At 39.9% G+C, this 24797-nt stretch overlaps 1 protein-coding gene across 2 annotated transcripts in view; it reads left to right on the top strand.

Annotated features, from left to right (window-relative positions):
• Nucleotides 1–22274, top strand: part of LOC149317571 (angiopoietin-1) — a 187630-nt gene extending 165356 nt beyond the window's left edge. For both annotated transcript variants that reach the window (XM_089518935.1, XM_089518936.1), the window contains 2 exons: nucleotides 6243–6373; nucleotides 21477–22274. In XM_089518935.1, coding sequence (XP_089375061.1) covers nucleotides 6243–6373; nucleotides 21477–21637 — 292 coding nt within the window. In that variant the 3' untranslated portion in view covers nucleotides 21638–22274. The remainder of the gene's footprint in view (nucleotides 1–6242; nucleotides 6374–21476) is intronic.
• Nucleotides 22275–24797: the final 2523 nt, after the last annotated feature.

Genomic DNA, 24797 nt, shown 5'->3' with positions numbered 1-24797 from the left:
TCAGGTTAACACAACTGTGAATTTTGTGCAGAATAACTCCTGAAATATAAATGGTGTGATTGTTAAAGACTCCTTGCTACCTTCAAGAAGAAACCTAGTGAATAATTCACTTGGGTAGGGGATTCATCCATACCTGCTGTGCTCCCTTATCTCTATTAATGGGAGATGCTAGAGATTGACTTTTGTAAAAAAAATTTAAAAATGAATGTGTTAATGGAGTTGCATAAATCAATGAGTACAGTTTGGGAAAATGTGAATAAATTTAGGTGCAGAAACACAAGTTAGCCTTGCAACTTGATGTAGAACTAGGTAAGGATGAGAACTTCTGGGATTCTAACAAATTCAGAGAAAATTAGATTGACAGTATTTTCACATCCTATCTATGAGTCTCCCATATTGTGTCTTGTTCCAAGCTTGGAGATGCTCCTTTTTTGTATGGCAGATCCAAGTATCCCCATGCTGATTGAGGGCCTATAGAAACCGTACTCTGAAAAAAGCAACTTAGGGGCTGTATAGATGAGCAGCATGCAGCCGCCCATGTACTGGCTGGATCAGGGTTGCAGCAACCGCATGCTGCAGCCCAAATCTGACCTCTGGAGAGCACAAAAAGGAGCTACAAAAAGCAGCTCTCCAAGGGGCACCATAGCTGTGGCAGTGTTGCTTTATGGTGCCACTCTGGAGCTGCATCGTGTAGATGCAGCGCTGGAGCTGCACCATGATGGCACATGCTATGTAGACCAGTGCACGCCAAAATGGTACCCTGGGGGTGGGGCTAGGTTGTCCAGCATGCAGATGTTGCATCCTGGCTCTGCTCACAGGCCAACACTGGGTTTGGTAAGTAAATATAAGCTCTTAGACTACTTTGCCTCTACTATTTATACATATTACATTAATGTGGAATCTTCCAGTCAAATTTCAGTATTTTGAATACTGACTTATATGAATCTGGCAAGGGTGATGTACTGATAATTTGTGACAGTTTAAAATAAGCTTGTAGATATCATGATGAAGAGCTGTTTTTCTATCAGCACTACTCCGAAGGAGTTTATTTTCTTCTGAAGGGGGAAAGAAGTTAAGATCATTTACCACCATCAGTGTGGAAATGCAGTAAATCTAAGAAGCTTGAATCTCAGTTTCATTTGTTTATATTCGAGGAGCCATGAAAATAATTGTATACAAACTAGCAGAATGCTTTTAAATATATTGCTCTCAAAGTAGTCTGTGCATTGCTTTAGAAAACAGTATCTGATTGGCATGACATTTCAGCAGTACCTCATAAAGCTTTTTCTTTCTTTCTTTCTTTCTTTCTTTCTTTCTTTCTCTCTCTCTCTCTTTCTTTTTTTTTAAAATAAACACACTCCAGACTTTCCCTATTTTGACATTTTCCAAGTTATTTTATCTTGGCCTTGTTTTTGGAGCTTCCTCTGCCTTCTGTTTATCACAACTTTGACTATATTTTTTCTAACAAAATGTCCTGCATATATCAAAGATTTCCAGTTCCACTCCTTTGAATGTTTGTGGACTATGTGTAATTTTTGGCAAGGGTGCGCACAGCTATTGATAGATCTTTGGTGAAACACAGTTCATCGAGGGTGAGAATTATGTGGTCTTTAGGGTTGCTAGATTGAATACGGGATGGGGATCGTGTAGTTTTTATCATTCACAGATCCTAAATCAGGAATATGTAGTATAAGTTCCACCAGGTAGAACTACACTATGTCTCATCATCCCTCATTCTCCAAATCCACCTTTTAGTTACCAAAGCTCCCTCCAGGTATATGTTGGAAACTGGAAAGGAAAACCATGGAGAAATATCCAGTTCTATTTCTGTAGATGGATTAATAGAACTGAAGCTTTGCATCCAACTACAGAAAAAGCAGAGGCTAAAAAGGTGGATTTAGGGCCATGAAGGAGGAGATAATGCCATACAGGTTTAGTTTCCCTTATCTGGAATTCCAAAATATTCCAAAATCCAAAACTATCCCCACGAGTGGTTGAGATAATGACACCTTGGCTGCCTGATGGTTCAATTTACACAAAATTATTTTAAAATGTTGTATAAAATTACCTTCAGGCTATGTGTTAATTTCATGTTTAGACTTGCATCCCATCTTCAAGATCTCTCTTTAGGTATATGCAAATATTCTAAAATCTGAAAAACTCCAAAATCCAAAAACACTTCTGGTCCTAAGCATTTTGGATAAGGGAGACTGAACCTGTAGTTCCACCTGCAAGAAATGTACAGTACCGCTTCCTGGTCCAGGATCTTAATTAATTAAAAAAATAGTCCCATATCATATTCACTATGGCTACTCCAGGTCTTGGCTATGCTGGTGAGGGCTGGTGTAAGTTGCAGCCCAGCATTATTTGGAGGGCAATACTTCTGCAATAAAGGTATATTATAACAAAATGTATTTCCCAAAAATTAGATTGCTGAAATAAAGAAAGTTTGTATACAGAGAAGGTGGGCTTAGCAGTAATGTTTAGGTGAAAGTATCAGTGACTGTTAGCCCATGACGGAGATGCAGAAATGCTCCTTTCGCTGCCACTGGTCACTACTGCAAGGGGAGAGGTCACTTTTTTAAAAAGAAAAAAGAAAAAAAGACAATGCTGTCCCACTCTCTGTGAATATGTCTGTACACAAATACACTCCACCTCTGCCAGCAACACTGCTGCCATGGAAGTGGGCACATTATGGCAGGCAACAGCAACAACCTGTCCAAGCACACTCTTCTCCCAGGAAAAGGCTAAACATGTAATTTCTCAAGGTACTCTCTCCAGTACCTCACAAATTCTTCTGTTCTGGGGCTTAAAACATACGTTTGCAGGGTGGGGAGACATTTTTAATCCTGATGATGGGGCGATGACTTGATTACAAACTTGAGACTTGGCCTTATGACTGTGCTTATTTATTAAGATACCAAACAACAGTAATTACAAAACCGGATGCCAGCCTGTTCACTATTTTCTATTCGCTTTGGGTATCTGATCTCCTTCCTCTGTCTTTCCTCTTCAATCACCTCCCTTTACATTTTAGAAAGTTTGTAAACCTGTCCTAAGGCTTTTTCCCTTTAATTATTATTGGTAGCAAATGATTTATGAGAAAATTATCATTTTTGTGGATTTTACAGGCTAAATTTATAATTTATAATTTATTTATTGATAACAAATTATTTATATTTGCCTGAAATATGGGATCAAGGTCACTCCCACAATACAGAATTAATGCAATTTGAGATAGTGTCATGGCTCCTTCCTATGGAATCTTGCGATTTGTAGTTTCTTGTGGCACCAGCACTCTCTAGCAGAGAAGGCTAAATATTTCATAAAATTACAAATCCCATCATTCCATAGCACTGAGCCATTGCAATTAAAGGAGTATCAAACTGCATTAATTCTGTAGTGTAGATACAACCACACACACACACACACACACACACACATATAATGAGATGATCATGATGATATGAATGGATGCTTCCATTCCTGCCTGTGGGCTCTATGGAACTTTTTAGTTTATAATTTGTACTTGAACTCTTGACTGCATAGCAAACCCATCACATAACCACAGAAGGTAGTAAGTGAACAGTATGTTAACAAGATGTGTGTTGTTGATGTTTATTTTTAGTTAGATAGGACAAATTTTGTAGAGTGTCTGTAAGCCACTGGATGAAGTGGGATATAAATCAAACAAACCAAAGTAAACAAACTCTTTCAATAGTGGCAATGTCTGAGAAACTTTAGGAGAGTTTTTTTTATTAAAAAAAAAGATGTGAACATTATGGCTGACATATTTCTTCAGTGACTCCTAGTGTTTCCAGGATTTCAAACATCTTCCAGATTTGTTCTCAGAACAGAGAAGTCAAGTAGGTGTCTTTGGGGGTGTTCTCACTTAAGATTTGAAACGATTCAAAATACAAAGTTTTTAATAAAACCGATTCAAAATAACCCTGGTCTTATCCCGCGTTCCGAATCGCTTTTATTCTTCGTTCCTATCTGGTTTTTTAAATCGAAGTTTTTACCTGCTAGCGTTCCTACTTGACATGAAATCGGTGTTTAAATAAATCGATTTTTCTCCTCCATACCTTATATGGAGCTGTCAATCAATAGTACGTCAGAATGACGTAACGTTAATCCGGAATATTTGGAAGCGATTTATCTTTTGGCATCGTTTCCATTTCATTGACCGTTTGTGAACTGATGTATTTTTGGCGGGTTTTTTCCCCCCAAATCGACCAATGAAGGCGCTTAATCGCTCAAACGTCCTCTTCTGCGTCTCCCCATATTACCTGCCATAACTCAGTGCTAGGGAATCCTGGGAATGGTAGTTTATTATGGCACCAGCACTCTCTGGCAGAGGAGGATAAATGTCTCACAAACACAACAGTTCCCATAATTCCTTAGTACTGAGCCAGGGCAGGTTATTTCTACAGTGGGTTTGGAACTACAGATGAGGTTTTTTTCATAAATTAAAAAAGTTGTTACTTTATAATTACCTTATACACACACGCACACACACACACACACACTCATATGCAAACACACACACAAATATATATGTGTATATATACCTATATGTTTGTGTGTGTATGCATTTATATATATATGCATGTGTGTGTGTGAGTATTCATATATAATCGTGTGTGTGTGTGTGTCTGTCTGTCTGTCTGTCTGTAGTGTGTGTGTGTGTATGTGTGTGTGTTTGCCAAATCGGATCAAGGAGGAGAAGGCAGTGGGTTTCAGTGGGTAGAGACTGTTCTGCATCCAAAGCCCAGGGTTGGAAAATGGGATCAAGGAGGAGAAGGCAGTGGGTTTCAGTGGGTAGAGACTGTTCTGCATCCAAAGCCCAGGGTTGGAAAATGGGATCAAGGAGGAGAAGGCAGTCAGTTTAAATGGGATAGAGACACAAGACAGAAAAGGGGAAAAGAGAACGATCCCAGTGGCAAGAGGTTACAGTCAAAAAATAGATAAAGGGACAAGAGCAAGGGTGAGAAAGCAGGAGAGAAAACAGAGCATGGGGTAAAGACCTAAGAGAGAGGAGAGAGTGAAAGCCAAATAAAGCAAGAGCAAGAGACGTCCCAAGACAGCCAGGGAGAATCCCTTCAGAGAGCCCAGAGATCAATGAAGGAGGTTGCTGGAAAAGCAGGGAGGGAGCACTCTTCCCAAAGATTCTCTTTCCAGGGTTGGAGGAGAAGGCAGTTTCCATTTGAGAAAGGGAGGGAGAAAGGCTCTATCCCCCCCCCCCAATTGATCAGAGCCCTTCCCTGCCTGGGCGAGATCAGATGCCTCCTCGCAAGGAGCCTTTCCTTCCCTGCCTGGGCGAGATCAGATGCCTCCTCGCGAGGAGCCTTCCCTTCCCTGCCTGGGCGAGATCAGATGCCTCCTCGCGAGGAGCCTTCCCTTCCCTGCCTGGGCGAGATCAGATGCCTCCTCGCGAGGAGCCTTCCCTTCCCTAACTGGGCGAGATCAGATGCCTCCTCGCGAGGAGCCTTCCCTTCCCTGCCTGGGCGAGATCAGATGCCTCCTCGCGAGGAGCCTTCCCTTCCCTGCCTGGGCAAGATCAGAGCCCAAGCGGGCAGGGAATGCCTCTTCGAGAGGAGGCTTCCCTTCCTGCCTCTCCTCCGTTAGAAATGGGCTCTCCCCACACAGAGGGGAGGTTGCAATCCACCGGGGGAAGCCTTGTAGTCCTTTGGCAGATGCAGGCGCTTGAGCAGCCGGGACTTCAGGCGCTTAAAGCGCTGAAGAGATTAAGCGCCTGTAAACCATTAAAATAATAATAATAAAAAACCCCTTATCTATTATTGAAAGACCACAGCGGACAAAGGGGTGAGGGAAGCAAAAATGGCGACAGCCACGACGGATGGGGACAGAAAGGGCAACTCCCCCAAGGCCAGCCCCATCGCACTCCGCTCCTCCCATCCAGCTAACCCGATTTCAAAGGCTGTCATTCCTATTTAAATGCTCCAGTTCCTATCCCGATTCAAGGGAAAAATGTAGGTTCGACCCTAGTACTTTTTTAACGCGCGTTAAATGACAAAAACACGATTAAAAATTTTAAACCGCTCTACGATTCGAATTGTAGTGGGGACGATTGAGGGTTGCTCTAGAACCGTTCTAAATTTAAATCGGATCCTAGTAGGAACGCCACTCCTAGGATTCGATTCAGAACACGAGGTTTCCCCTAGTGAGAATAACCTCTAACTTTGAAATTGTGTTTGATTCATTCCTCTTTTCTCTTTTAGGCTCTATCTAAAGGGTCATTCAGGAACAGCAGGAAAACAGAGCAGCCTGATACTCCATGGGGCTGATTTTAGTACCAAAGATGCTGACAATGACAACTGTATGTGTAAATGTGCCCTCATGCTAACGGGAGGTAAGCACTGCATGCTAAAATCTTGCATAATTACTGGACAGCAGTAGAGAGAAGGGAAGGAATTATGTAGCCTTCCAGATATTACCAAACTGTCCCTCTCAGGAGCCCTAACCAGTGCAGCCAGTGGTGAGGAATGCTGGGAGTTGCAGTTCAGGAACATCTGGAAAACTGCACAGTTAACATTCTGATGGAGAAATACAGAAGCGTTGCATTACAAATAAATCTAACTTTTAATTAGATTTTAACTAGTACAGCTCTATCAATAGCGTCATCTAGCATCTGAAACAGAGCTTCGTCACAATTCTTGACTCTGAGATTCTTTTCACTTAGTTGTTATTGTTGTTAAAATGTTACCTAAAAATGAAAATGAAAGTAAATGAACTCTTTCCAACTGGGAGAGTACCTCAGAAAGTTTTTGATACTCATAAAGTTGTGAAATCTGGTATATACAAAGCTCTTACTCTGAGCTTCATGCTTCCTACCTGATATGACAATAGAGAAATAATAAAACATTCTTAGGAAAGATTTAGGGCCAATTTAAATAAGACACAACATGCAGTAAAACAGTGAGATGCAGTGTCACAAGATGTAGTTATGACTGCAAAGGTGGGTGGCTTTAAAGGGGAATTGGAAATATTAATGGAGGTTATAGACATCAATGACTACTAATCAGAATAGTTTGAGTTCACCACAACTAGCTTTGCATATCAATTGCAAGGGAGATGGAGGGTACAGCTGCAATCTTGGTAATTCAATTGTTAGTCCCAGCTAGGGAATACCCCTTGAATCAGTGAGATTTACCAACATTTTGACTCACCAATCAAAAGTTGACTCAATAGGCCAACCCTAATTGGGATTAACTAGTGGGATTCGGGCAATGTACTGCTAACTGTATATTTCCATAGGCAACAGGTTAGCTACTGTACAAACAGAATGTTGGGTTAGATAGATCTTTGATTTGACCCAGCACCATGGCTTTTCTTATATTCCTAAAACAAGGGAGATCTCCCATCCCTTAAAGTGTTGGGAAAAGCAACATTGTTTGTACTCAGACCACTTTTGGGATGTGAAGGGCCAAACCTTTACCTATCTCACTTTCCAAATTACTGTCTCCCCCCCAAAAAATTCTCCCCTATGCTGCCATTTACTTCACAATGGGGAAAAATAAGGATAATGGAATGTTTCTGGAGTGAGACAAAAAGGAGATTGCCATATTTGTATGTTTTCATTGGGAAAATGACAGATAGGGAAAAAATTAACTAATTCCAAATATCTATCTCTCTCAATATGTGTCCCTTTCTCACACACATACTTGAAGAAAGAAGAAATAGAGAGCTAATTTTTTTACTAAGACTAAAAAAGATGGAAACTCTAATGTCAGAAAATGGTTATCTTGTTTAATGTAAAGTCAAAGGCTTTCATGGCCGATGTCCATAGTTTTCTGTGGACTATGTGGCCATGTTCTGGAAGAATTTATTCCTGACATTTCGCCTGCATCTGTGACTGGCATCTACAGAGGGTGGTGGCATTGAAGTATGTGGGGTATATATACTGTACTTGTGTGACACAAGGTTGAAAGGAAGTGTTTTACATGTCAATCTCTGTGTTGGTCTGTCATTGAATAACAAGGCCTCAGGGTCACAGAACACATCATAAACCAACCTGGGCATAGAATGCTATTTGAAAATACTGAAATTCTGGACCATGCCAGCAACTACCAGATTAGAATGCACAGGAAGGCCATTGAAATCCACAAACACATGGACACTATCAACTAGAAAGAAGAAACACGAAAAGTCAAGAAAGTTTGGCCCCTCGTCCTGAAGAACATCAAAATTAAGACTCAATACAAGCAAATAAACAGTACCCAGGGTCAGGGGGTTTCCCTGCAGACAATGGATTGCTAATGAAATAGACACACATATCCTCCCCATATCCTCCCACCCTGAGGCCTTGTTGTTCAACAACAGACCAACACACAGATTAACATGTAAATCACTTCCTTCGAACCAAAGGCCACCCAAGTATATATACCCTACATCAGTGGTGGCGAATCTATGGCACGCGTGCCAGAGGTGGCACTCAGAGCCCTCTCTGTGGGCACACGCTCTGTCACCCCACCACAGAGTTCACCAGAATTTGTTACTAGAAAGCCAGGGAAACATGGCACTTTCTGATAAATAAGTGGGTTTTGAGTTGCAGTTTAGGCACTCAGTCTGTAAAAGGCTTGCTATCACTGCCCTACATACTTCCATGCCACCACCTCTGAAGATGCCAGCCACAGATGCAGGTGAAACGTCAGGAATAAATTCTTCTATAATGCAGCCACATAGCACGGAACACCCCCCCCCCCAATTTTTTTTATCTTGTATAGTTTGGCTTGCAGCATATTATTTATGGAGGGTGGGGGTAGTACTGCTGATGTACTGATAGAGTTCAGCAGGGGACCCAGTGGGCGAGAGAGGATGTGCCAACATTTGGAGACAACTTGAATTAAAAGGGTTTTTTCTGTTGCATTCCAGGACTCTTCCTGTGAAATGTTCATGAAAAAAGTGTGTGTGTGTGTGTGTGTGTGTGTGTGTGTGTGTAAAAACATTGTGTAGAAAGGGGGTACTTTTGCAAAATATTGTATTTTGTAATGCTTTCAGCACATTTTTGTGCAAAATCATTTTCTGTAGGGAAAAACATTCTTGTGCAGAAAGCCTTTTGTGAAAAACTTCAAAATACATAACAACAATAACAAAAACAACAGAAAAATATACAGAAACTCATGTTATCCAGTCCAGTAGGGAGAAAACTTTTGAGTTCATTTTAATTCTTGATCAAAACAACAAAATAAAAGTTTACATCTCTATCACAATCCAGGGTGATCCTAGCCATCTGAAATAACTCCTAGAGATTTAAGTGAGGATAGTTTCCAAATTTCAAAAAGCTTTGTGGACTTATAAGGATATGCTTATGGTCTTCTTTTTTTTTGTCAATTGTATGACTAATGAAGCCATAATCATTGTTGCAGCGCCAGTACTATGAAATGCATTTTAAAATCTCTAAAGAGGATACTATGATATTTGTTTTTCATAGATTTGCCATGTACAGCCAGCTTCCTGTGAGATATGAGTTTGAAACCCTTCACAACAGTGAACATTAGAAAGATATCCAAATTTTTGGTCACAACTAACTGTCTGATAAATAAAGTGGCTGTGATAACAGCATAATAAAAATAATTCATCTTTAAAAATAATAGTGTCCTCGATAGTGGCAAACTTTATCAGACTTTCTGTTGGTCTTGGCAATTCTTGTAGACATCTCTTCCATCATAAATTATATAAAATGTCCATGGCTTGTGTGGCTATCTTGACAGTCTGGCGGATTTTATAGTCTCTATGAGCTGAGCAGAATATTCTATGCATGGCAAGTAACAAAAGGGAAAATACGATAAGGAGACTAAAATAATCAGGTATAAAAAACCAAACAAACCTGGAATTTATAAACCAGCATCTCTACTATTCTTAAAGATTACTTACTGTTTGGAGGATACTAAAGTTTATCAAAGTAGAGCAAGCAACTTTAACACATGTGAGAAACAGTGGCGCGTTACAGACCGCCTGTTTGGGGTGGCCTGTAAACGGCCCTTTCCCTGCCAGATCGGGGCCTCAGCTGCCACAACGGCAGCCTCCGAGGCCCCGATCTGCCACTTACCAGGCCACGGGGAAGCTGCAAATGACCGCTTCCCCGCGACCTGGAAAGGGGTGTCCTCAGGGCTTCAAGCCCCGAGGACACCCGGCGGCAGTGTGGAGGAGGAGAAAGGGGCCGCTTGGCCCTTTTCTCCTCTGCGTCGCTGGCACAGCCATGTAAAGGCTGCTCCCAACGACGCAAAGCTGGAAGGAGCTCCAAAATGGAGCTCCTTCCGGGGCCACAGAAAGGGCGCCCTAGGCGCCCTCGCGCAGCCCCACTACGTCACAACCGCGCCACCCTGTTTGGAGGTGACGCGGTGGTGATGTCGTAATGGCGGCCCCCGTTTAGAACGGGCGCCGCCATTTTGTACGGATTGGGTCCGTATTAGGGTTAGGGGCGTCAAGAAGTGACGCCCCTTTCTAACCCTAGTATGGACCCAGTCCGTACTTTTATGCCCGTCTGTAACGGGCCAGTATTTCCTTTGGGTAGTAGTATTTAGTGTTAGTTACTCTAACGATGTTCCAGTTTCTGGTTTAAGAAGTTCCAGAACAGACAATCCAAGAACTGATGCCTGTGTTTTCTTTGTAATTTTGTTCGAGCCAGGAATGTGGTTTAATTTTGAACTTTGCTTATCCAAACAAAATGATAAAAATACAATTTGATCTTGGCTACTTTAGACAAATCATAGTTTAAATGAAAGGCAGGAAAATGGGACACTTACAATACTTGTCTAAGCTGGCTAGGCTGATTGGAATTGTATTTGGAGGGTCAAACATTCATTACCCCTGGTTTGCACTAACCAATCTGTCCTACTTGTGGCTGCTCCTACCTCAGCATGATAAAAGATAACAAAAGATGGCATGGTTCAAAAAAAAACAAAAAAAAAACACCAAGTGTTCTTTCTAGCTAGAAATATTTAACTGAAACCTTATGATGTTCTGCTGTCAAATAAACAAAAGAATAAGGATTTTAAAAACTCCACTCATGGACTGGTCTCCAGTTCTATAAACGGCGTCTGATTTCTTTTAAGCTAATATAATTTCATGCATTAGTGCATTAAGCACTCTCATCAAAACTCTAGGTCACAATAATATTTGCAATGCTTATAAAACTACAAAAATAAGCATTAAGCAACAGTCATGAATAATAACAGAATCAACAGCAAGATGCATAACCCTTTAGTATCTGGACAGTTATGCTGCTTTTTTCTGGGAGCTTAATGCATTTTATGCAATGAAATTGACTAGCTCAGAAGCTGCTTGAACACCTGGTTAGACAACTTCACTACTTTGTTGATTTGTATTAGAAAATTTCAGGGGTTTTGTAGGGTAAGCCGTTTTAATTGAGATCTGGAATAATTGCACCTTCCCTGCTCCCAGTTGTATATATACAGTCATTTGTCAGTTCAATATTGCTAGATTTCAGCACTGTACAGGAGAAAATTCCTTGTATTGCTCTTCAAAATAATTGCCTTTGTTGAGAAGACCTTAAATCTGTCCCCTAAACTCTGAAGGAGGCAGCTTCTTAAGGCTTAACAACATGGAAAAACCTGGAACTCTGGGCTGCAGTCATATTATGGTAATTTAATGTCCCAGACCACATGTCTTTTTCTGCACTTGCAAGTGCAAGGCGTCTTCATTGAAAGGTGTTGAGTATGCAATGGTACTACATAAAATGAAAATCCAGCCTCTGAGGATTAATGTGTGATGGTTCATTCAAACAAGGAACTCATTGCTTGATGTTAGAGTCAAAAAAAGGGAAAATACTAAGGTATTCGAAGGTGAACCCATTTGTCCAGAAGTTCTTAAGTACAGAATTATATTGGCAGATCATTCCTACAGGCATAATTTAGGTAGTTTCTCATCTCGTTCTATGTTGAGATTGTGTGGTGTTCAAATTGCCTTGTTAAGACAAAATTCCCCAAAGAAAGTCTATCTTTCATGCTATGATTGTTGTTTTGAAGTTGAATGGTAATGGATACTACCTTCTGGTCCATACTCTTGACAATGAAAATGGAGCAGAGAGCCATTTATGCATTCCATGCTCCAGTCTGGAAAAAAAATGAGGATTAGATTTTTCCGTGTTTAGCTTTGTCTTGAATTTCTACAAGATTATGCTCTTGTTACAGTCAAATATCAGCTGTACTGCTTTCTTTCTTTCTTTCTTTCTTTTCTTTTCTTTTTTTTTTTTTTTTTTGGTTATTAGCCCCTTAGGTATAGCTTTGTAATCAAAGAGAGGTCAACTGTATCAAAATAACAGAATGTCAGAATGTATTTGGCACTGTTCCTTCCCCAAAGATTTTGTTATGAAGTGTTACTTCAGGAAGAAGAAGAAAAAACTCTGAAAAGTATTGTTAAAAAATAGAAGAAATTACTTTACAGGACTCAAATCATAAATTTCACTCTGGTTTAAATGCACAGACTAGAGTAAACCTTGGAGCTATACACTAATCATTGTTATGAATGTACCCAGTGGTTAAAAAAGAACAAGAACGCCTTTCCATCAGGATTGTGGAGAACAAAATCTGCTGACACAATATATGACCTATATGGGAAATACATTCTCCCCCCCCCCCCACACACACACACACAAAATCCATGTTTAATTCCACCTCATCTCCAGAGATCAAACTGAAACCTTTGAACAAAAATGGCTTTGGGAAGGGGAAATTTGGGGGGGGGGGGGATGCAACAGTTAGTAAGCATTTCAGTTTGGAAGTCACAGTGTTGATCCATGAAGTCAAAGAAACCTCACACCATCCCACTAACTGTGCAGACTTGACTTGATTATTACTTGGCTCTGCTAGGCCTCCATGGGGATACTTCAGAAAGGTTTACAGATGCTGCTTTTCACAACCTCTAGTTATAATGGAAGAAAGGTAATGGCTGCCTTCCATTCCCTTTGGGTAGTTATCATAGATACCATGACCCTAAAAAAAATGCTGGTCTGGCAGAGACACCTTTGAAGGAGTGCAATAATGCAATAATTATTACATCTGCACATCTATAAATTGCTTAGGTAAATAGAAGTTGCCATATACTGAGTCAGATTCATCATGCTTAGTGTTGCCAACATTGAGTGCTTGCACCAGCTTTCCAAGGCTTCACACAGGATTCTTTCCTGTCACTAGGTATTCTGTTTGATCCACTTAGCTTCTGTGCTCAGATGATTAGGTGTATAGGGAGTATTATGGTGACACTTTAGCATCAGAATCAAGTTCTTGTGCTTCAAAGAAGCAGCAGTTTTGTTGAGGACCAAGCTAAATATGACATCCTTGATGTTATCTTTCTTTCTGGAGGAGAAATGGGGGGGGGGGGCATATACATCCAGAGGCAGGGGAGGAGAAGGTTTGGATTAGATATGCACTACTGTGAGAGGGGGAATAGGCCAGTTCCCCTAAAAAAATAACATTAAAAACTAACTTGATATATATCTCATCCTAAACTGCTATCAGTGATAGAGAGGGAAATGACAGTATTCTGTATTATACCTACCCCGCCTCTCACACACACAGACGGGGGAGAGGGAGAGAAACACTATGTTTATTAGCAGTTTCTGGATGGATGGAGAGTCCTAGGTCAGGAGAAGAGCTTGAAATCCCCTCCAGTAATGCACATTTGGTCCAAATTGCCTCCTCAGTGGCTCTTTCTAGCTAAAGAGAAAGACTCTAGGAGCTATAATCACAGATCTCCCACATAATGTTTAGTTTGGCTCTTAGAGACACTGCTGGAATTTTACCTAAGGTGACATTCAGCACTAATGTGGGGGGTTCCTTTTCAGGTGACATATCTTAGGGCTTTGGAGGGAAAACTAAAGAATCGTGGTAAGATTAGCAATGCTTCTCATGGGAGGTTCACATATCTCTAATTTGCTTGTTTGAAAAGAAAGTGGGGAATGAGAGAAAAATGGAATGAAATGTGAAGAAAAGAAAGACTGTGCTAAGAGTACAGCTCCTTCTGAATGTGTTTATTTTGATGAGAGTATTAGTATTGTTGATAATAAATAAGTAACATAAGTAACAGGTTGCTCCCCTAAGGGCTTATAATCTAAATTTCATTGATGGGGGGAGGGGGTCAAAGAGGAATCTAGGAGGAAGAATTAATACACAACAGAGAGGATAGACACGTGGAAGAGCCAGGACTTTAAGGAATGACTGAGAGCAAATCTGTATGCATATTGGTTCAATATGAAGGGTGAGGGAATTAAAGGAAAAGCCTTAAAGAAAGGTAGGTTAGGTAAGGACTAGTGGAATAACAAACACAATGAATCTAGCCAATTGTACTACTACTTTTCCTGTAGCTACTTTGAATTGAGCAGGAACTCTGCCAGAGTCCAACTTCTGAAGGCACAGATAGAGCATTTGGAGAGCTCTAGTTCAACTCAGAGCATCTGCAGGAAGTGACATTGAAAGCAAGAGTAGTTTCACCATCTTCAAGATGGTGGATCCAACAGTCATCTCTGGCAACACCTGACCAATGAACTAATTACAAGTGAAGGTGCTTGTGAAACAGCTTGCACATGAAGAGTCAATTTACTCCCTTTCTGGGAGAAAGATGGAATAGAAAACAAACAAACAAACAAACAAACAAACAAACAAACACTGACTTAAGCATTCATGAAAAGTATGAAAACACGATTTCCACAAATGACAGAAGAAGTTTTGTGTTAGTGGTATGACACTACTGTTGTTTTTAATTGCATTCAAATTGTCTTTGTCTTGTGGCAATCCCATGAATGAGAGATGTCATTTGTTTCAAACTGAGGGCTGTGACTTCCTTGATTGAGTTTCTAGTCCTCTTATGCAGTCCTCCTTTATTCCTGCTTCTTTCAACTTTACAAAGGGATTTCATCTTTTCTAATGAGGCACAATGTCTCATAGTACACCCAAAGTATGATAGCCTCAGTTAGGTCAGATTGGCTTCCAATAAGAGTTTAGGCTTGATTACTTTTGGACCCATTTTTTGGTTGTCTGTGGTATCTGCAGATCTCTCCCCCAGCACCACAGTTCATTTAATGTGGTGCTGGAGAAAAAAATCTGCAGATATCATGGAATACCAAAACATCCACTATATCTTTTGGTCTGTTCACACCTCAAATACAGGACATAGTAACATAAATGATACTAACATTGTATTCTTGTTTTTAACTGCCATCAAATTGACTTCAATTTATGGCAACCCCCTGAATGAAAGACCTCTGCATCTCCCTAGAGTCAACAGTCCTGTCCGATATTGCAGACTCAGGGCAGTGATTTCTTTGATTGAGTCTATCGATCTGTAATGTGTCTTTCTCTTCTCTTATTGGCTTCTACTTCACCAAGCATAATTGTTTTTTTATTAAGTCATCTTCTCATGATATGGCCAAGTACAGTGGTCCCTTGTTATCCTTGGGAGATCTGTTCCTGATCCTCCCTACAGATAGCAAAAAACATGGACCCTAAAGTCTTGTTGTTTTCAATGGGCATGCATGCACATGTGTGTGGCCACATGTACACACACACTCCTTTAAAAAGGCAGGGCTTGCCATCCATGGAAGATCAAATCCAAGGAAAGCAAGCCCGTGGTTGGCATGGGGAATTGCACGATGGTCTCAGTTTAGTCATCTTGGCTTCTGGGGAATTTCAGACTTCATTTGTTCTAGAACCCATTTATTGGTCTTTGTAACAGGCCTCCTTATCTGTAGAAGTCTTCTCCAGCACCACATTTCAAATGAATTAATTTTCTTCCTATTATATTTACTGTATTCTACATGTAGGCATACCTCAGTAAACAAAGCATCTACTAACAAAGCTTTCTATTAAGCCATTTTTGCCACACATAGCTCTCTTTCGCTATGTGGAAGAGAAAAGCCTCCCAGTGGCAACAGGCCACCCAAAAGTCTTGAAATTATAGTTGTATATAAGCTCCTGATAAGTAGCAATAGATTGAACAGGAGACTAATTTTTTAGGTTGCTAACAAAGGTTTACTGGAACTAAAACATATTTACATTCTCTTGCACATGAAGAGAGAGAGACAGAGACAGAGACAGAGAGATGCACAGAGTGAGGAAGTAGCTATTTAGAATTCCCAAACCCTTCTCCTTTCTAAGTAAACTTTTCAGCAACTCAGCTGAGTCTTTCAACAGAAGCCTTGGAAAACTGTACTCAAAGCTTTAGATTGCTAGAGTGAGATACTATGTGATAAAAGAAGAAAGACAAGGCAGATATCCTTACATTTTGGAAGAATGTGGTCTTCAAATGGTCTGTAGAAAGATCAAGATGTTTTTGTTTACTTATGTAAGGCTTATCTAACTTGATAATTGTGGAGTAAAAGCTTTCTAAAACATGTAAAAATGATCTTATTTTTTGTGGTGAAGAAAACTATCTCTGTACTTTCTGTGTTAATCTTGTCTCTGGTACAAAATTTTCTCTTAAAATAATAATGTCCAGGAACACATTTACTTTGTTAGCTGAGATACACCAAGACATCCATATAATGATTTAAGACAGGTGAGCAAGTGTACCCCATTGGGGGGTAGAGTTTAAAAATGTTTAAAATGAAGTCTAAATCCTCCTGTTAATCCCAACTAGAGTAGATCTATTGAATCAATAGGATTTCCCTATGTCTTGACTAATGAGTCACCAATTGATTCAATGGATCTAATTTAGCAAGAATTAATATACAGTAATTCAGGCCTGACTGTTTTTTTTTAATTGTTATACATTCTGGTGGGGTGCAACCTACTTAAAGGGTGAAATTTCTGGAGGCTTCCATTAGAGATAATTTGCCCTTTTCCATGGCTAGAAAAAGGTTAGCTTGGAGAGCCTGAAGGGGCTGGAGCTGCAAAAAGTCATAGAAGGGTGCATGTGTAACCCCGCCATTGTACTTTACCCACCTCTGATATAAATCGCTGTTGTATGCTTTCAAGATGTTCCTGACTTATAGTGAACCCAAGGTTTTCTGCAGCTGAGAATGTGTGACACATCCAGTGTCACCCAGTGAGTTTCTATGGCTGGGAGGAAATCAAACCTTGGTCTCTAGGGTCGTAATCTAAAGCTCAATCCAATGCACCATGCTTTATATAACTAAACTCACACAAATCTTGTGTTTGTTATACATAAGACCAATGCCATCAAAATATCAGATGCTAGGACACTAGAAGAAGGTCTGTTTAATCCATTTCAAGTTCATATAAAATTGTTTTCATTTCTTTATAGAAGTAAAAATATTTAAGATTTTGAAAGATTTTGTCATAAATGGATTTCTTGAGCTGTATAGTTTTTACTTGTATGGAAAATCTTTCCTCAAAAGAAATATATTACTACTTAATATCAAACTATGTAGTGCACATAATCAAATGAGAGCCAAAGGTCACTTACTGCCTACCTACTTCCTGAACTTCAATATCACAAACAAATCTATGGCTTAGAATTCAAAGATATAGCCATGTTACTCGGGAAAAATGATATGCAAAGGGAACATGTAGTACCTTTGAGACTAACTGGGGAAAAAAAAGATGGTAGCATGAGCTTTCATAGACTTGAGCTGACTTCCTCAGTTAGGCCCAAGTCTATGAAAGCTCATGCTACCAGCTTCTTTCTTTCAGAGTCTGAAAAGTGCTACAGCATCTCTTTGCAAACAGATATTGGCTTGGTAGGAAAGATACAAGCCAGAGTGCCAAGTCTGAGTAAACAAGCCACAAAAAAAGGTCTATTAATTTAGTTCATTTGCAGTGGGATTGATCAAATGGAATGCACTAGAATGCTTCTCATGAATCTGCCAATGTAGCTCTGCAACCCTGGTTCATCAGGCCATGCAAACTGGGTCACTATGAAACAGTCTGAAAATCTATGTAATGTTTTTCATGTTTTCTCCTTCAGCCATGAAAATCATTGTCTTGCAAATGAATTATGAAACAATAGGAATAGAATACAAGACATATTGCCAAAGTATTTCCTGCTGTCCAAGGGGCTAGAAACTTAAAGAAGGAAAATCAGCACTTTCATGATTTTGTCAAGTATGCATGTTTTCACAGTGTTCCGCCTTGCCAATCTGAATACTTAAATTATGCCAGTAAAATGATACACTGCTTCCCTTAATTCAGTTAGGGATAGTTTAGATTGTCTGACTTAATTTTTATTCGGTGCCATCTGCACAAAGGAAAAGAACTTTAAATGTTTGTGTCTGAATGATTTATTTGGCCATGTTTACCTCTTTAAAGTTTGGCTACAGATATTTAAACAACCAAGAAGTCTGTAGTGGGCAGAATTTGAGAAGTCAATTTTGTGATTTAAATCATCTCTTTCATTTGTTGCACAAGCTAACTACATGTTTAAGTTGTCACCATCTAACACTCATAGTTGCCCATTTATGGGCACATGTGCTCATGGATTGCATTTGGTACAATGACTGGAATCCTTTTTGGTGTCACATATGTTCCCCCGTGGAGGTGGCTAGGCATTTTTGCAATATGTCTGCGTTCAGTTCAAGGAAATGTGGAAATGTCCATGCATTGCCATTATACATGCTGCTGGTTACTGGCTTGCCCATTTGGTTGCACATGTGATGGTACATTCACTTGTGCAACATTGCCATTACTAGGCTAAGGGGTTGTTCTCACTAGGTGAAACCCCGCGTTCTGAATTGAATCCAAGGAGTGGCGTTCCTATTAGGATCCGATTTAAACCTAGAACGGTTCTAGAGCAACCCGCAATCGTCCCCACTACAAATCGAATTGTAGAGCGGAATAAAATTTTGATTCGAGTTTTCCTCATTTAACGCGTGTTAAAAAAACACTAGGGTCTGACCTACATTTTTCCATTGATTCAATTTAGGAACCGGAGCATTTAAATAGGAACGACAGCCTTTGAAATTGCGTTAGATGAATGGGAGGAGCGGAGTGCGATGGGGCTGTCCTTGGGGGAGTTGCCCTTTCTGTCCCCATCCGTCTGGCTGTCACCATTTTTGCTTCCCTCACCCCTTTGTCCGCTGTGGTCTTTCAATAAGAGATAAGGATTATTTTTATTTTTTATTTTAATGGTTTACAGGCGCTTAATCTCTTCAGCGCTTTAAGCGCCTGAAGTCCCGGCTGCTCAAGGCTTCCCCCGGTGGATTGCAACCTTCCCTCTGTGCGGGGAGAGCCCATTTCTAACGGAGGAGAGGGAGGAAGGGAAGGCTCCTCTCAAAGAGGCATTCCCTGCCCGCTTGGGCACTGATCTCGCCCAGGCAGGGAAGGGAAGGCTCCTCGCGAGGAGGCATCTGATCTCGCCCAGGCAAGGAAGGGCTCTGATCAATGGGGGGGGGGGGGAATAGAGCCTTTCTCCCTCTCTTTCTCAAACGGAATCTGCCTTCTCCTCCAACCCTGGAAAGAGAATCTTTGGAAAGAGTGCTCCCTCCCTGCTTTTCCAGCAGCCTCCTTCATTGATCTCTGTGCTCTCTGAAGGGATTCTCCCTGGCTGTCTTGGGAGACAGGATGCTGCCCTCCAAAACCTATCCCATAGTTCCTCTGGAAAGAGCTTCGCTTTTTGCCAGAAGCCTCTCCCATTGATCTCTGTGCTCTCTGAAGGGATTCTCCCTGGCTGTCAATGAAATGGAAACGATGCCAAAAGATAAATCGCTTCCAAATATTCCGGATTAACGTTACGTCATTCTGACGTACTATTGATTGACAGCTCCAAATAAGGTATGGAGGAGAAGAATCGCTTTATTTAAACACCGATTTCATGCCAAGTAGGAACGCTTGCAGGTAAAAACTTCGATTTAAATAACCAGATGGGAACGATGAACAAAGCGATTCGGATAGCGGGATAAGAACAGTGTTATTTTGAATCGATTTTATTAAAAACATTGTATTTTAAATCGTTTCAAATCTTAAGTGGGAACAACCCCTAACTAGGGTAGTTAGCACAATCAGTATGTAATTCCATATGCAAACATTACCATTACACAAACCTGATGTAGGAAGCAAATCAATGTGTACCTCATACAAAAAGAGAGACATTTCATTAAGGCATTTCTATTCCTTAAAACCTGTAAATGTTTTTAATTCCCCCCAATGATGAAAATATGGGTGCCCTTCCCACATTTACCCATTACTTAAAACCTGTAGGAATCATCAGTAGCAATAAAAAGAATATTGAAAAATATATCAGAAATTGTTTTTTAAAAAACTTTTCTTTTTTAATGTTGAGAAACACTGATGAGAAGAATCCTGTAAAATCCTTTGTTCTGCAGAAGAAAGTCTGTAGAAAACAGACTTTTCTGGGCTGAAAATTATATTGTGATGCAGAAATATTATTTCCTGCATAGAAAATGCAGAAAATGGGGATTTATTCTGCACAAATTACACATGAATGGATTGCATTGAACAACATTTTTGGTGTAGGAGGCAGTCTTTTGCATGCAATAAATAATATTTCTCCATCAAAATATTATTTTCTGCTCAGAAAAGGATTTTTCCTGTGCAAAACCACTAACTGCAAATTTTGCATAAGATAAAACCTAAATTGTGAATAGGCTTCAAAAACTGTATAACTTTCAAAGACTTTCTTGCAAGAAGAAGAAATTTGTTAATACTCACTGCTTTCTTTGAGAAAAAATATAATGAAGAATTACATCCCTATTCATCAAATGAAGCTTCCCTGAAAATCAGATTATGCTCAGTGGCATGAGTTGTCCATCCCAACATTTCATAATATGAACATTATCTAAATCTACATATAGGCAAAAACTTACAGAGATGCATCCAAAATCACTGCCTATAACTTAATCAGGATTTTGGGATGATTAAAGCATGTCAGTGGTAAGTAGAGCTTTTCAAAGTTCATGGCCATCTCAAAATATACATTTCATTGAGATACAAACATCACTCTGTCTCTTGGTGTTTGGGGGACACTGTGGTTCATTTTGGCTGCATCTGCACTGCAGAAATAACCTGGTTTGACATCATTTTAACTGCCATGACTCAGTGCTATGCATATCATTTGTTGTAAGACCAGGGCTAACTATAGGCAAAATATTTTATCTAAGGTCATATCTAGTTTCTAGTTTAGCTGCCTCTAAGGGCCTGGGTTGAGCGTACCATTGGGAAGTCCCCACACACACTTTCTCCCCTTTCCTTATTGAGGAGCAGTCTTTTATGATGTTTCTTTAAGTCTCCTCACTTTTGGAAACAGTTTACTGTTAGGCTTTGTGTGCTGCTGGTTTGTTGTAGTTTTAAATATCACCCCCTAAGTTTCTCAAGGTACACATAACTATTTGTGTGGCTCTTTGTAATCCAGCCTCAGAATGTTGTTGTGCATTTGTGTAAACGAAGTTCAAACCATTGCTTCCTCAGTGGTCTTTACGACTTAGATGCTACACATTCACCAGCCAACTTGATCTTGTAAATGACACTGAGCATGCTTAGTTCATATATATGGCCTAATTGTTTTGTTCCTAATTATTTCAGGCTGGTGGTTTGATGCCTGCGGGCCTTCCAATCTCAATGGAATGTTCTACTCTGCTGGACAGCACCATGGAAAAATAAATGGAATCAAATGGCATTACTTCAAAGGCCCCAGTTATTCATTACGTTCCACAACTATGATGATTCGACCCTTAGACTTTTAAACACACCAACAAAGGAAAGAACAATGTGCCATATAGCTACCATATTCTGAAGGGTTTCTTATGTAACCTTCAGAAGCAGAAGGCAGGAACTTTCTGAAAGCAACAAATGGCAGCAATCCAGCTCTGCTCAGATCTGATGTCACAGGCTGCAGTAAATGGACATGAATCACCACCAAAATCACAAGGGTGCAGATTAAGATGTGGTTGCTCAGACTGGAGAAGATGACTGTCATGACTGTTCAGTGGACAACCTTTCAGTTCAGTTGCCACAAAGGAAGTCAATAATGTTTAGAAGAAGCTTTTTTTTTTTTGCTCAAACAAAGACATTGACAATTACCAGACTACACACAAAGAAGATGCAATTTTGTAGAGCAAAAATACAAATCATAATCCTCAGAGCAAGAGATATTCACCAACAGTGAAGATAGCATGGAATCTATGTAAAAGCACAACTGATATTTATTTTGGTAGGGACACATTGCCTTAAAATGCAAAGATGGCCATGCAAGCCCTTGCCTGCTATCAGCAAATATAATTTAGATGGATAACTTTCCTTTAATGTAGGATCAATAAGGTATGTAGGAGTGATTTCCCATTAAGCTCATTTCAAATGTGAAACATGTCCCTAATAAAGAGCCTGTATATCATGACAGGCAGAGAATGATAAGAGCAATATGCAGGGAATTGCCCTGCCTGGAAAGGGTGAATGTTGGTAATCTGGATAATTGACATAATCCATCAGATAGGATTTATAGCATGATAACAAAAGAAACCCAGGATTTTTTTTCCCTGACTCTTACAGCTTTGGACTCTGTCAAACACAATATGAATTTCACATTTTAAAAAATGTTGATTTTTTTAAAAAGGTGAAATAAAGGTTATTTTGTATATGGAATTTCCTTTGGAAAATATACATAAATACGGCATGTATGCAAATGGCATAACCTCATATTTTAACTGGACTGGGTTCATTAAACAGCCTTGGGTTTTTGTTTTTTTGTTTTTTGCATGTGCACATGTTAGAGTTAATTACTACTAAATTGCTAGACCTTCATTTCTTTTCTATTATTCATCCTTAATTTGAAAGTAAGTCAAGCAGGAGTCTTATCAGTTCTTTATTGTGCTTCAGTTACTGTGGTGAAAAAATAAATAAGTACAGGAGAACAAAGGGGATAATTACAATTATGGATGATCAATATGAGAAAACAGCTAGATGTAAGCACATTAATTGAAATGGGAAAACTGAGTACATATATAACTCTCCTTTATTTGAAATGAGTGAGAATTAAAAGTTCTTGCCTGGATCATGTCCTATATGTGTGCATATATAAATATATATTAAAGCTATTTAATTGATACATAAAACCATGGTCTACAGTGGCTCCAAGAAAATAGGTTACTGTATTTAAACACTAAAGCTTTGTTTTCTGTTTAAAATGTCTCCAGCACATGCATCTTTGGAATTTCATGCACTTTTAAAAAATGCATGCTAAGGATCAGTTCAAATATTTGACTCATACAATAAGGTCTAATCAATGTTTTGGTTCCTGACTGGATGTCCATTGTATGTATAATGTCACCGAAACAGCTTTTTAAAACAAAGCCAGGGCATTGCTCCATCTAGCTCAGTATTATCTATACTAACTGCCAATGGCTCTTCAGGTTTTCAGATGGTAATCTTTCCCACCCTACTTGGAGATGCCAGGATTCAGTCTGTAACTTTTTGCCCTTCCACTAAGATATGGAACCACCTTTTCATATATGTCCCACATGAGTTGGTTGTTCACTTATACATATAAAAAAACTGTGCATGTTCAATAATATTTGTGAACTTTCCTTTTCAAGTTGGGAAGCATGGGCGGGTTACAAACCGCCAAAAAATACGTATGGAATACGTATTAGGGTTAGGAAGGGGTGGTGCTTCCGCACCCCCTAACCCTAGTACGTATTCCATACGTACAACATGGTGGCGCCCCTTCCACATGGGGGCCGCCATGTTTACGTATCGGACGCTGTGCGTCCGCACGTGTCATGGCGTCCATGACGTTGCGAGTCCGCCCCTGGCACCTCGCAACGTCATAGAGGCGCTGCTTAAAGAAGCTCCATTTTGGAGCTTCTTTTTTGCTCCACAAGGGAGCCGCGCAGTGTGGCTGCGGCGGCTCCCTTACGGAGCAAACGGCGGCGGTGGCAGACCGCCTCAAAGCGGCGGTCTATAACCCGCCAAAGAATCTTGAAGATTAGCTGGCTCACCAATAGATGTATATGTGCAAACAGCTGGATCATACCTGATATTGTTTACTAGGTGCTTTGGATGTTTACAAATATGGAGGAGCTTGCAATAGAAAAGTTATGTGAACCAACTAGTTTGCATCCAATGAGTATGTTTTCTTCCATCATCTCACTATAAGGTGTATTCAAACAAACTAAATAGCATTCCTTGACTCATGAAAACCCAAGGCATATAAATCTTCACATTCTCCATTACTCCATACAAGGATGAATAGTCTCTATAATATTCTCCCTGGTGCAGAAAATAATGAAAATGTCTATGTAGTTTTAAAGAGGGAGTCACACTTTACAATGTCTTTCAGGGAATTATTCTGCACAGAAATGCCACAAATCTTTTTGTGCACAATAATTCCCTTAAGGGTTTCTCAAAGGGAAAATAATCTTTGTCATTGCACTATTCTTGTGTGTTTCTTGTGCTTTGTGAAACCCATTATTCTACAGAAAAATGAATATTAATGAATACTCTCTCCATCCATAGAAAACCCCTCACTTCAATTTTTGTACTGTGTAGCACCTCCATATACATCAGTGATCGTTTCCAGAAGTAAGGAGCAATGTCTTACATGGTATGGCTGGGACCAAAAGGGCCCATCAAACTGGTGACATCTCAGATTTTTAAATTAGGCCAATTCAGTTTCTTGTTTGTACTGTTGTAAATCTCTTTCTTCTGTCATGGACCACAGGGAACTCACATAGGAGTAATCTTCCATGCTGTATCTCTGAAATTGTGTGTCCCTACAGTTCTGTAAGTTATCTGTACTTGAGTTGAGGGAGACCCATAGAAAAGTGCAGAAAGAGCTCTAGTTTGTCTCCAGTTTGAAGGCGCAATAAACAGGTCAAATGATATGTCAGTCAAAGTAGCCATAACACA

This window comes from Sceloporus occidentalis, unplaced genomic scaffold (genome assembly GCF_023333645.1).
Source record: "Sceloporus occidentalis isolate IW3139 unplaced genomic scaffold, rSceOcc1.0.p SCAF_3, whole genome shotgun sequence".
Classification (NCBI taxonomy): domain Eukaryota; kingdom Metazoa; phylum Chordata; class Lepidosauria; order Squamata; family Phrynosomatidae; genus Sceloporus; species Sceloporus occidentalis.
Note: the sequence above shows the minus strand (reverse complement) of the source record. Positions and strands in the feature narration are given on the sequence as shown.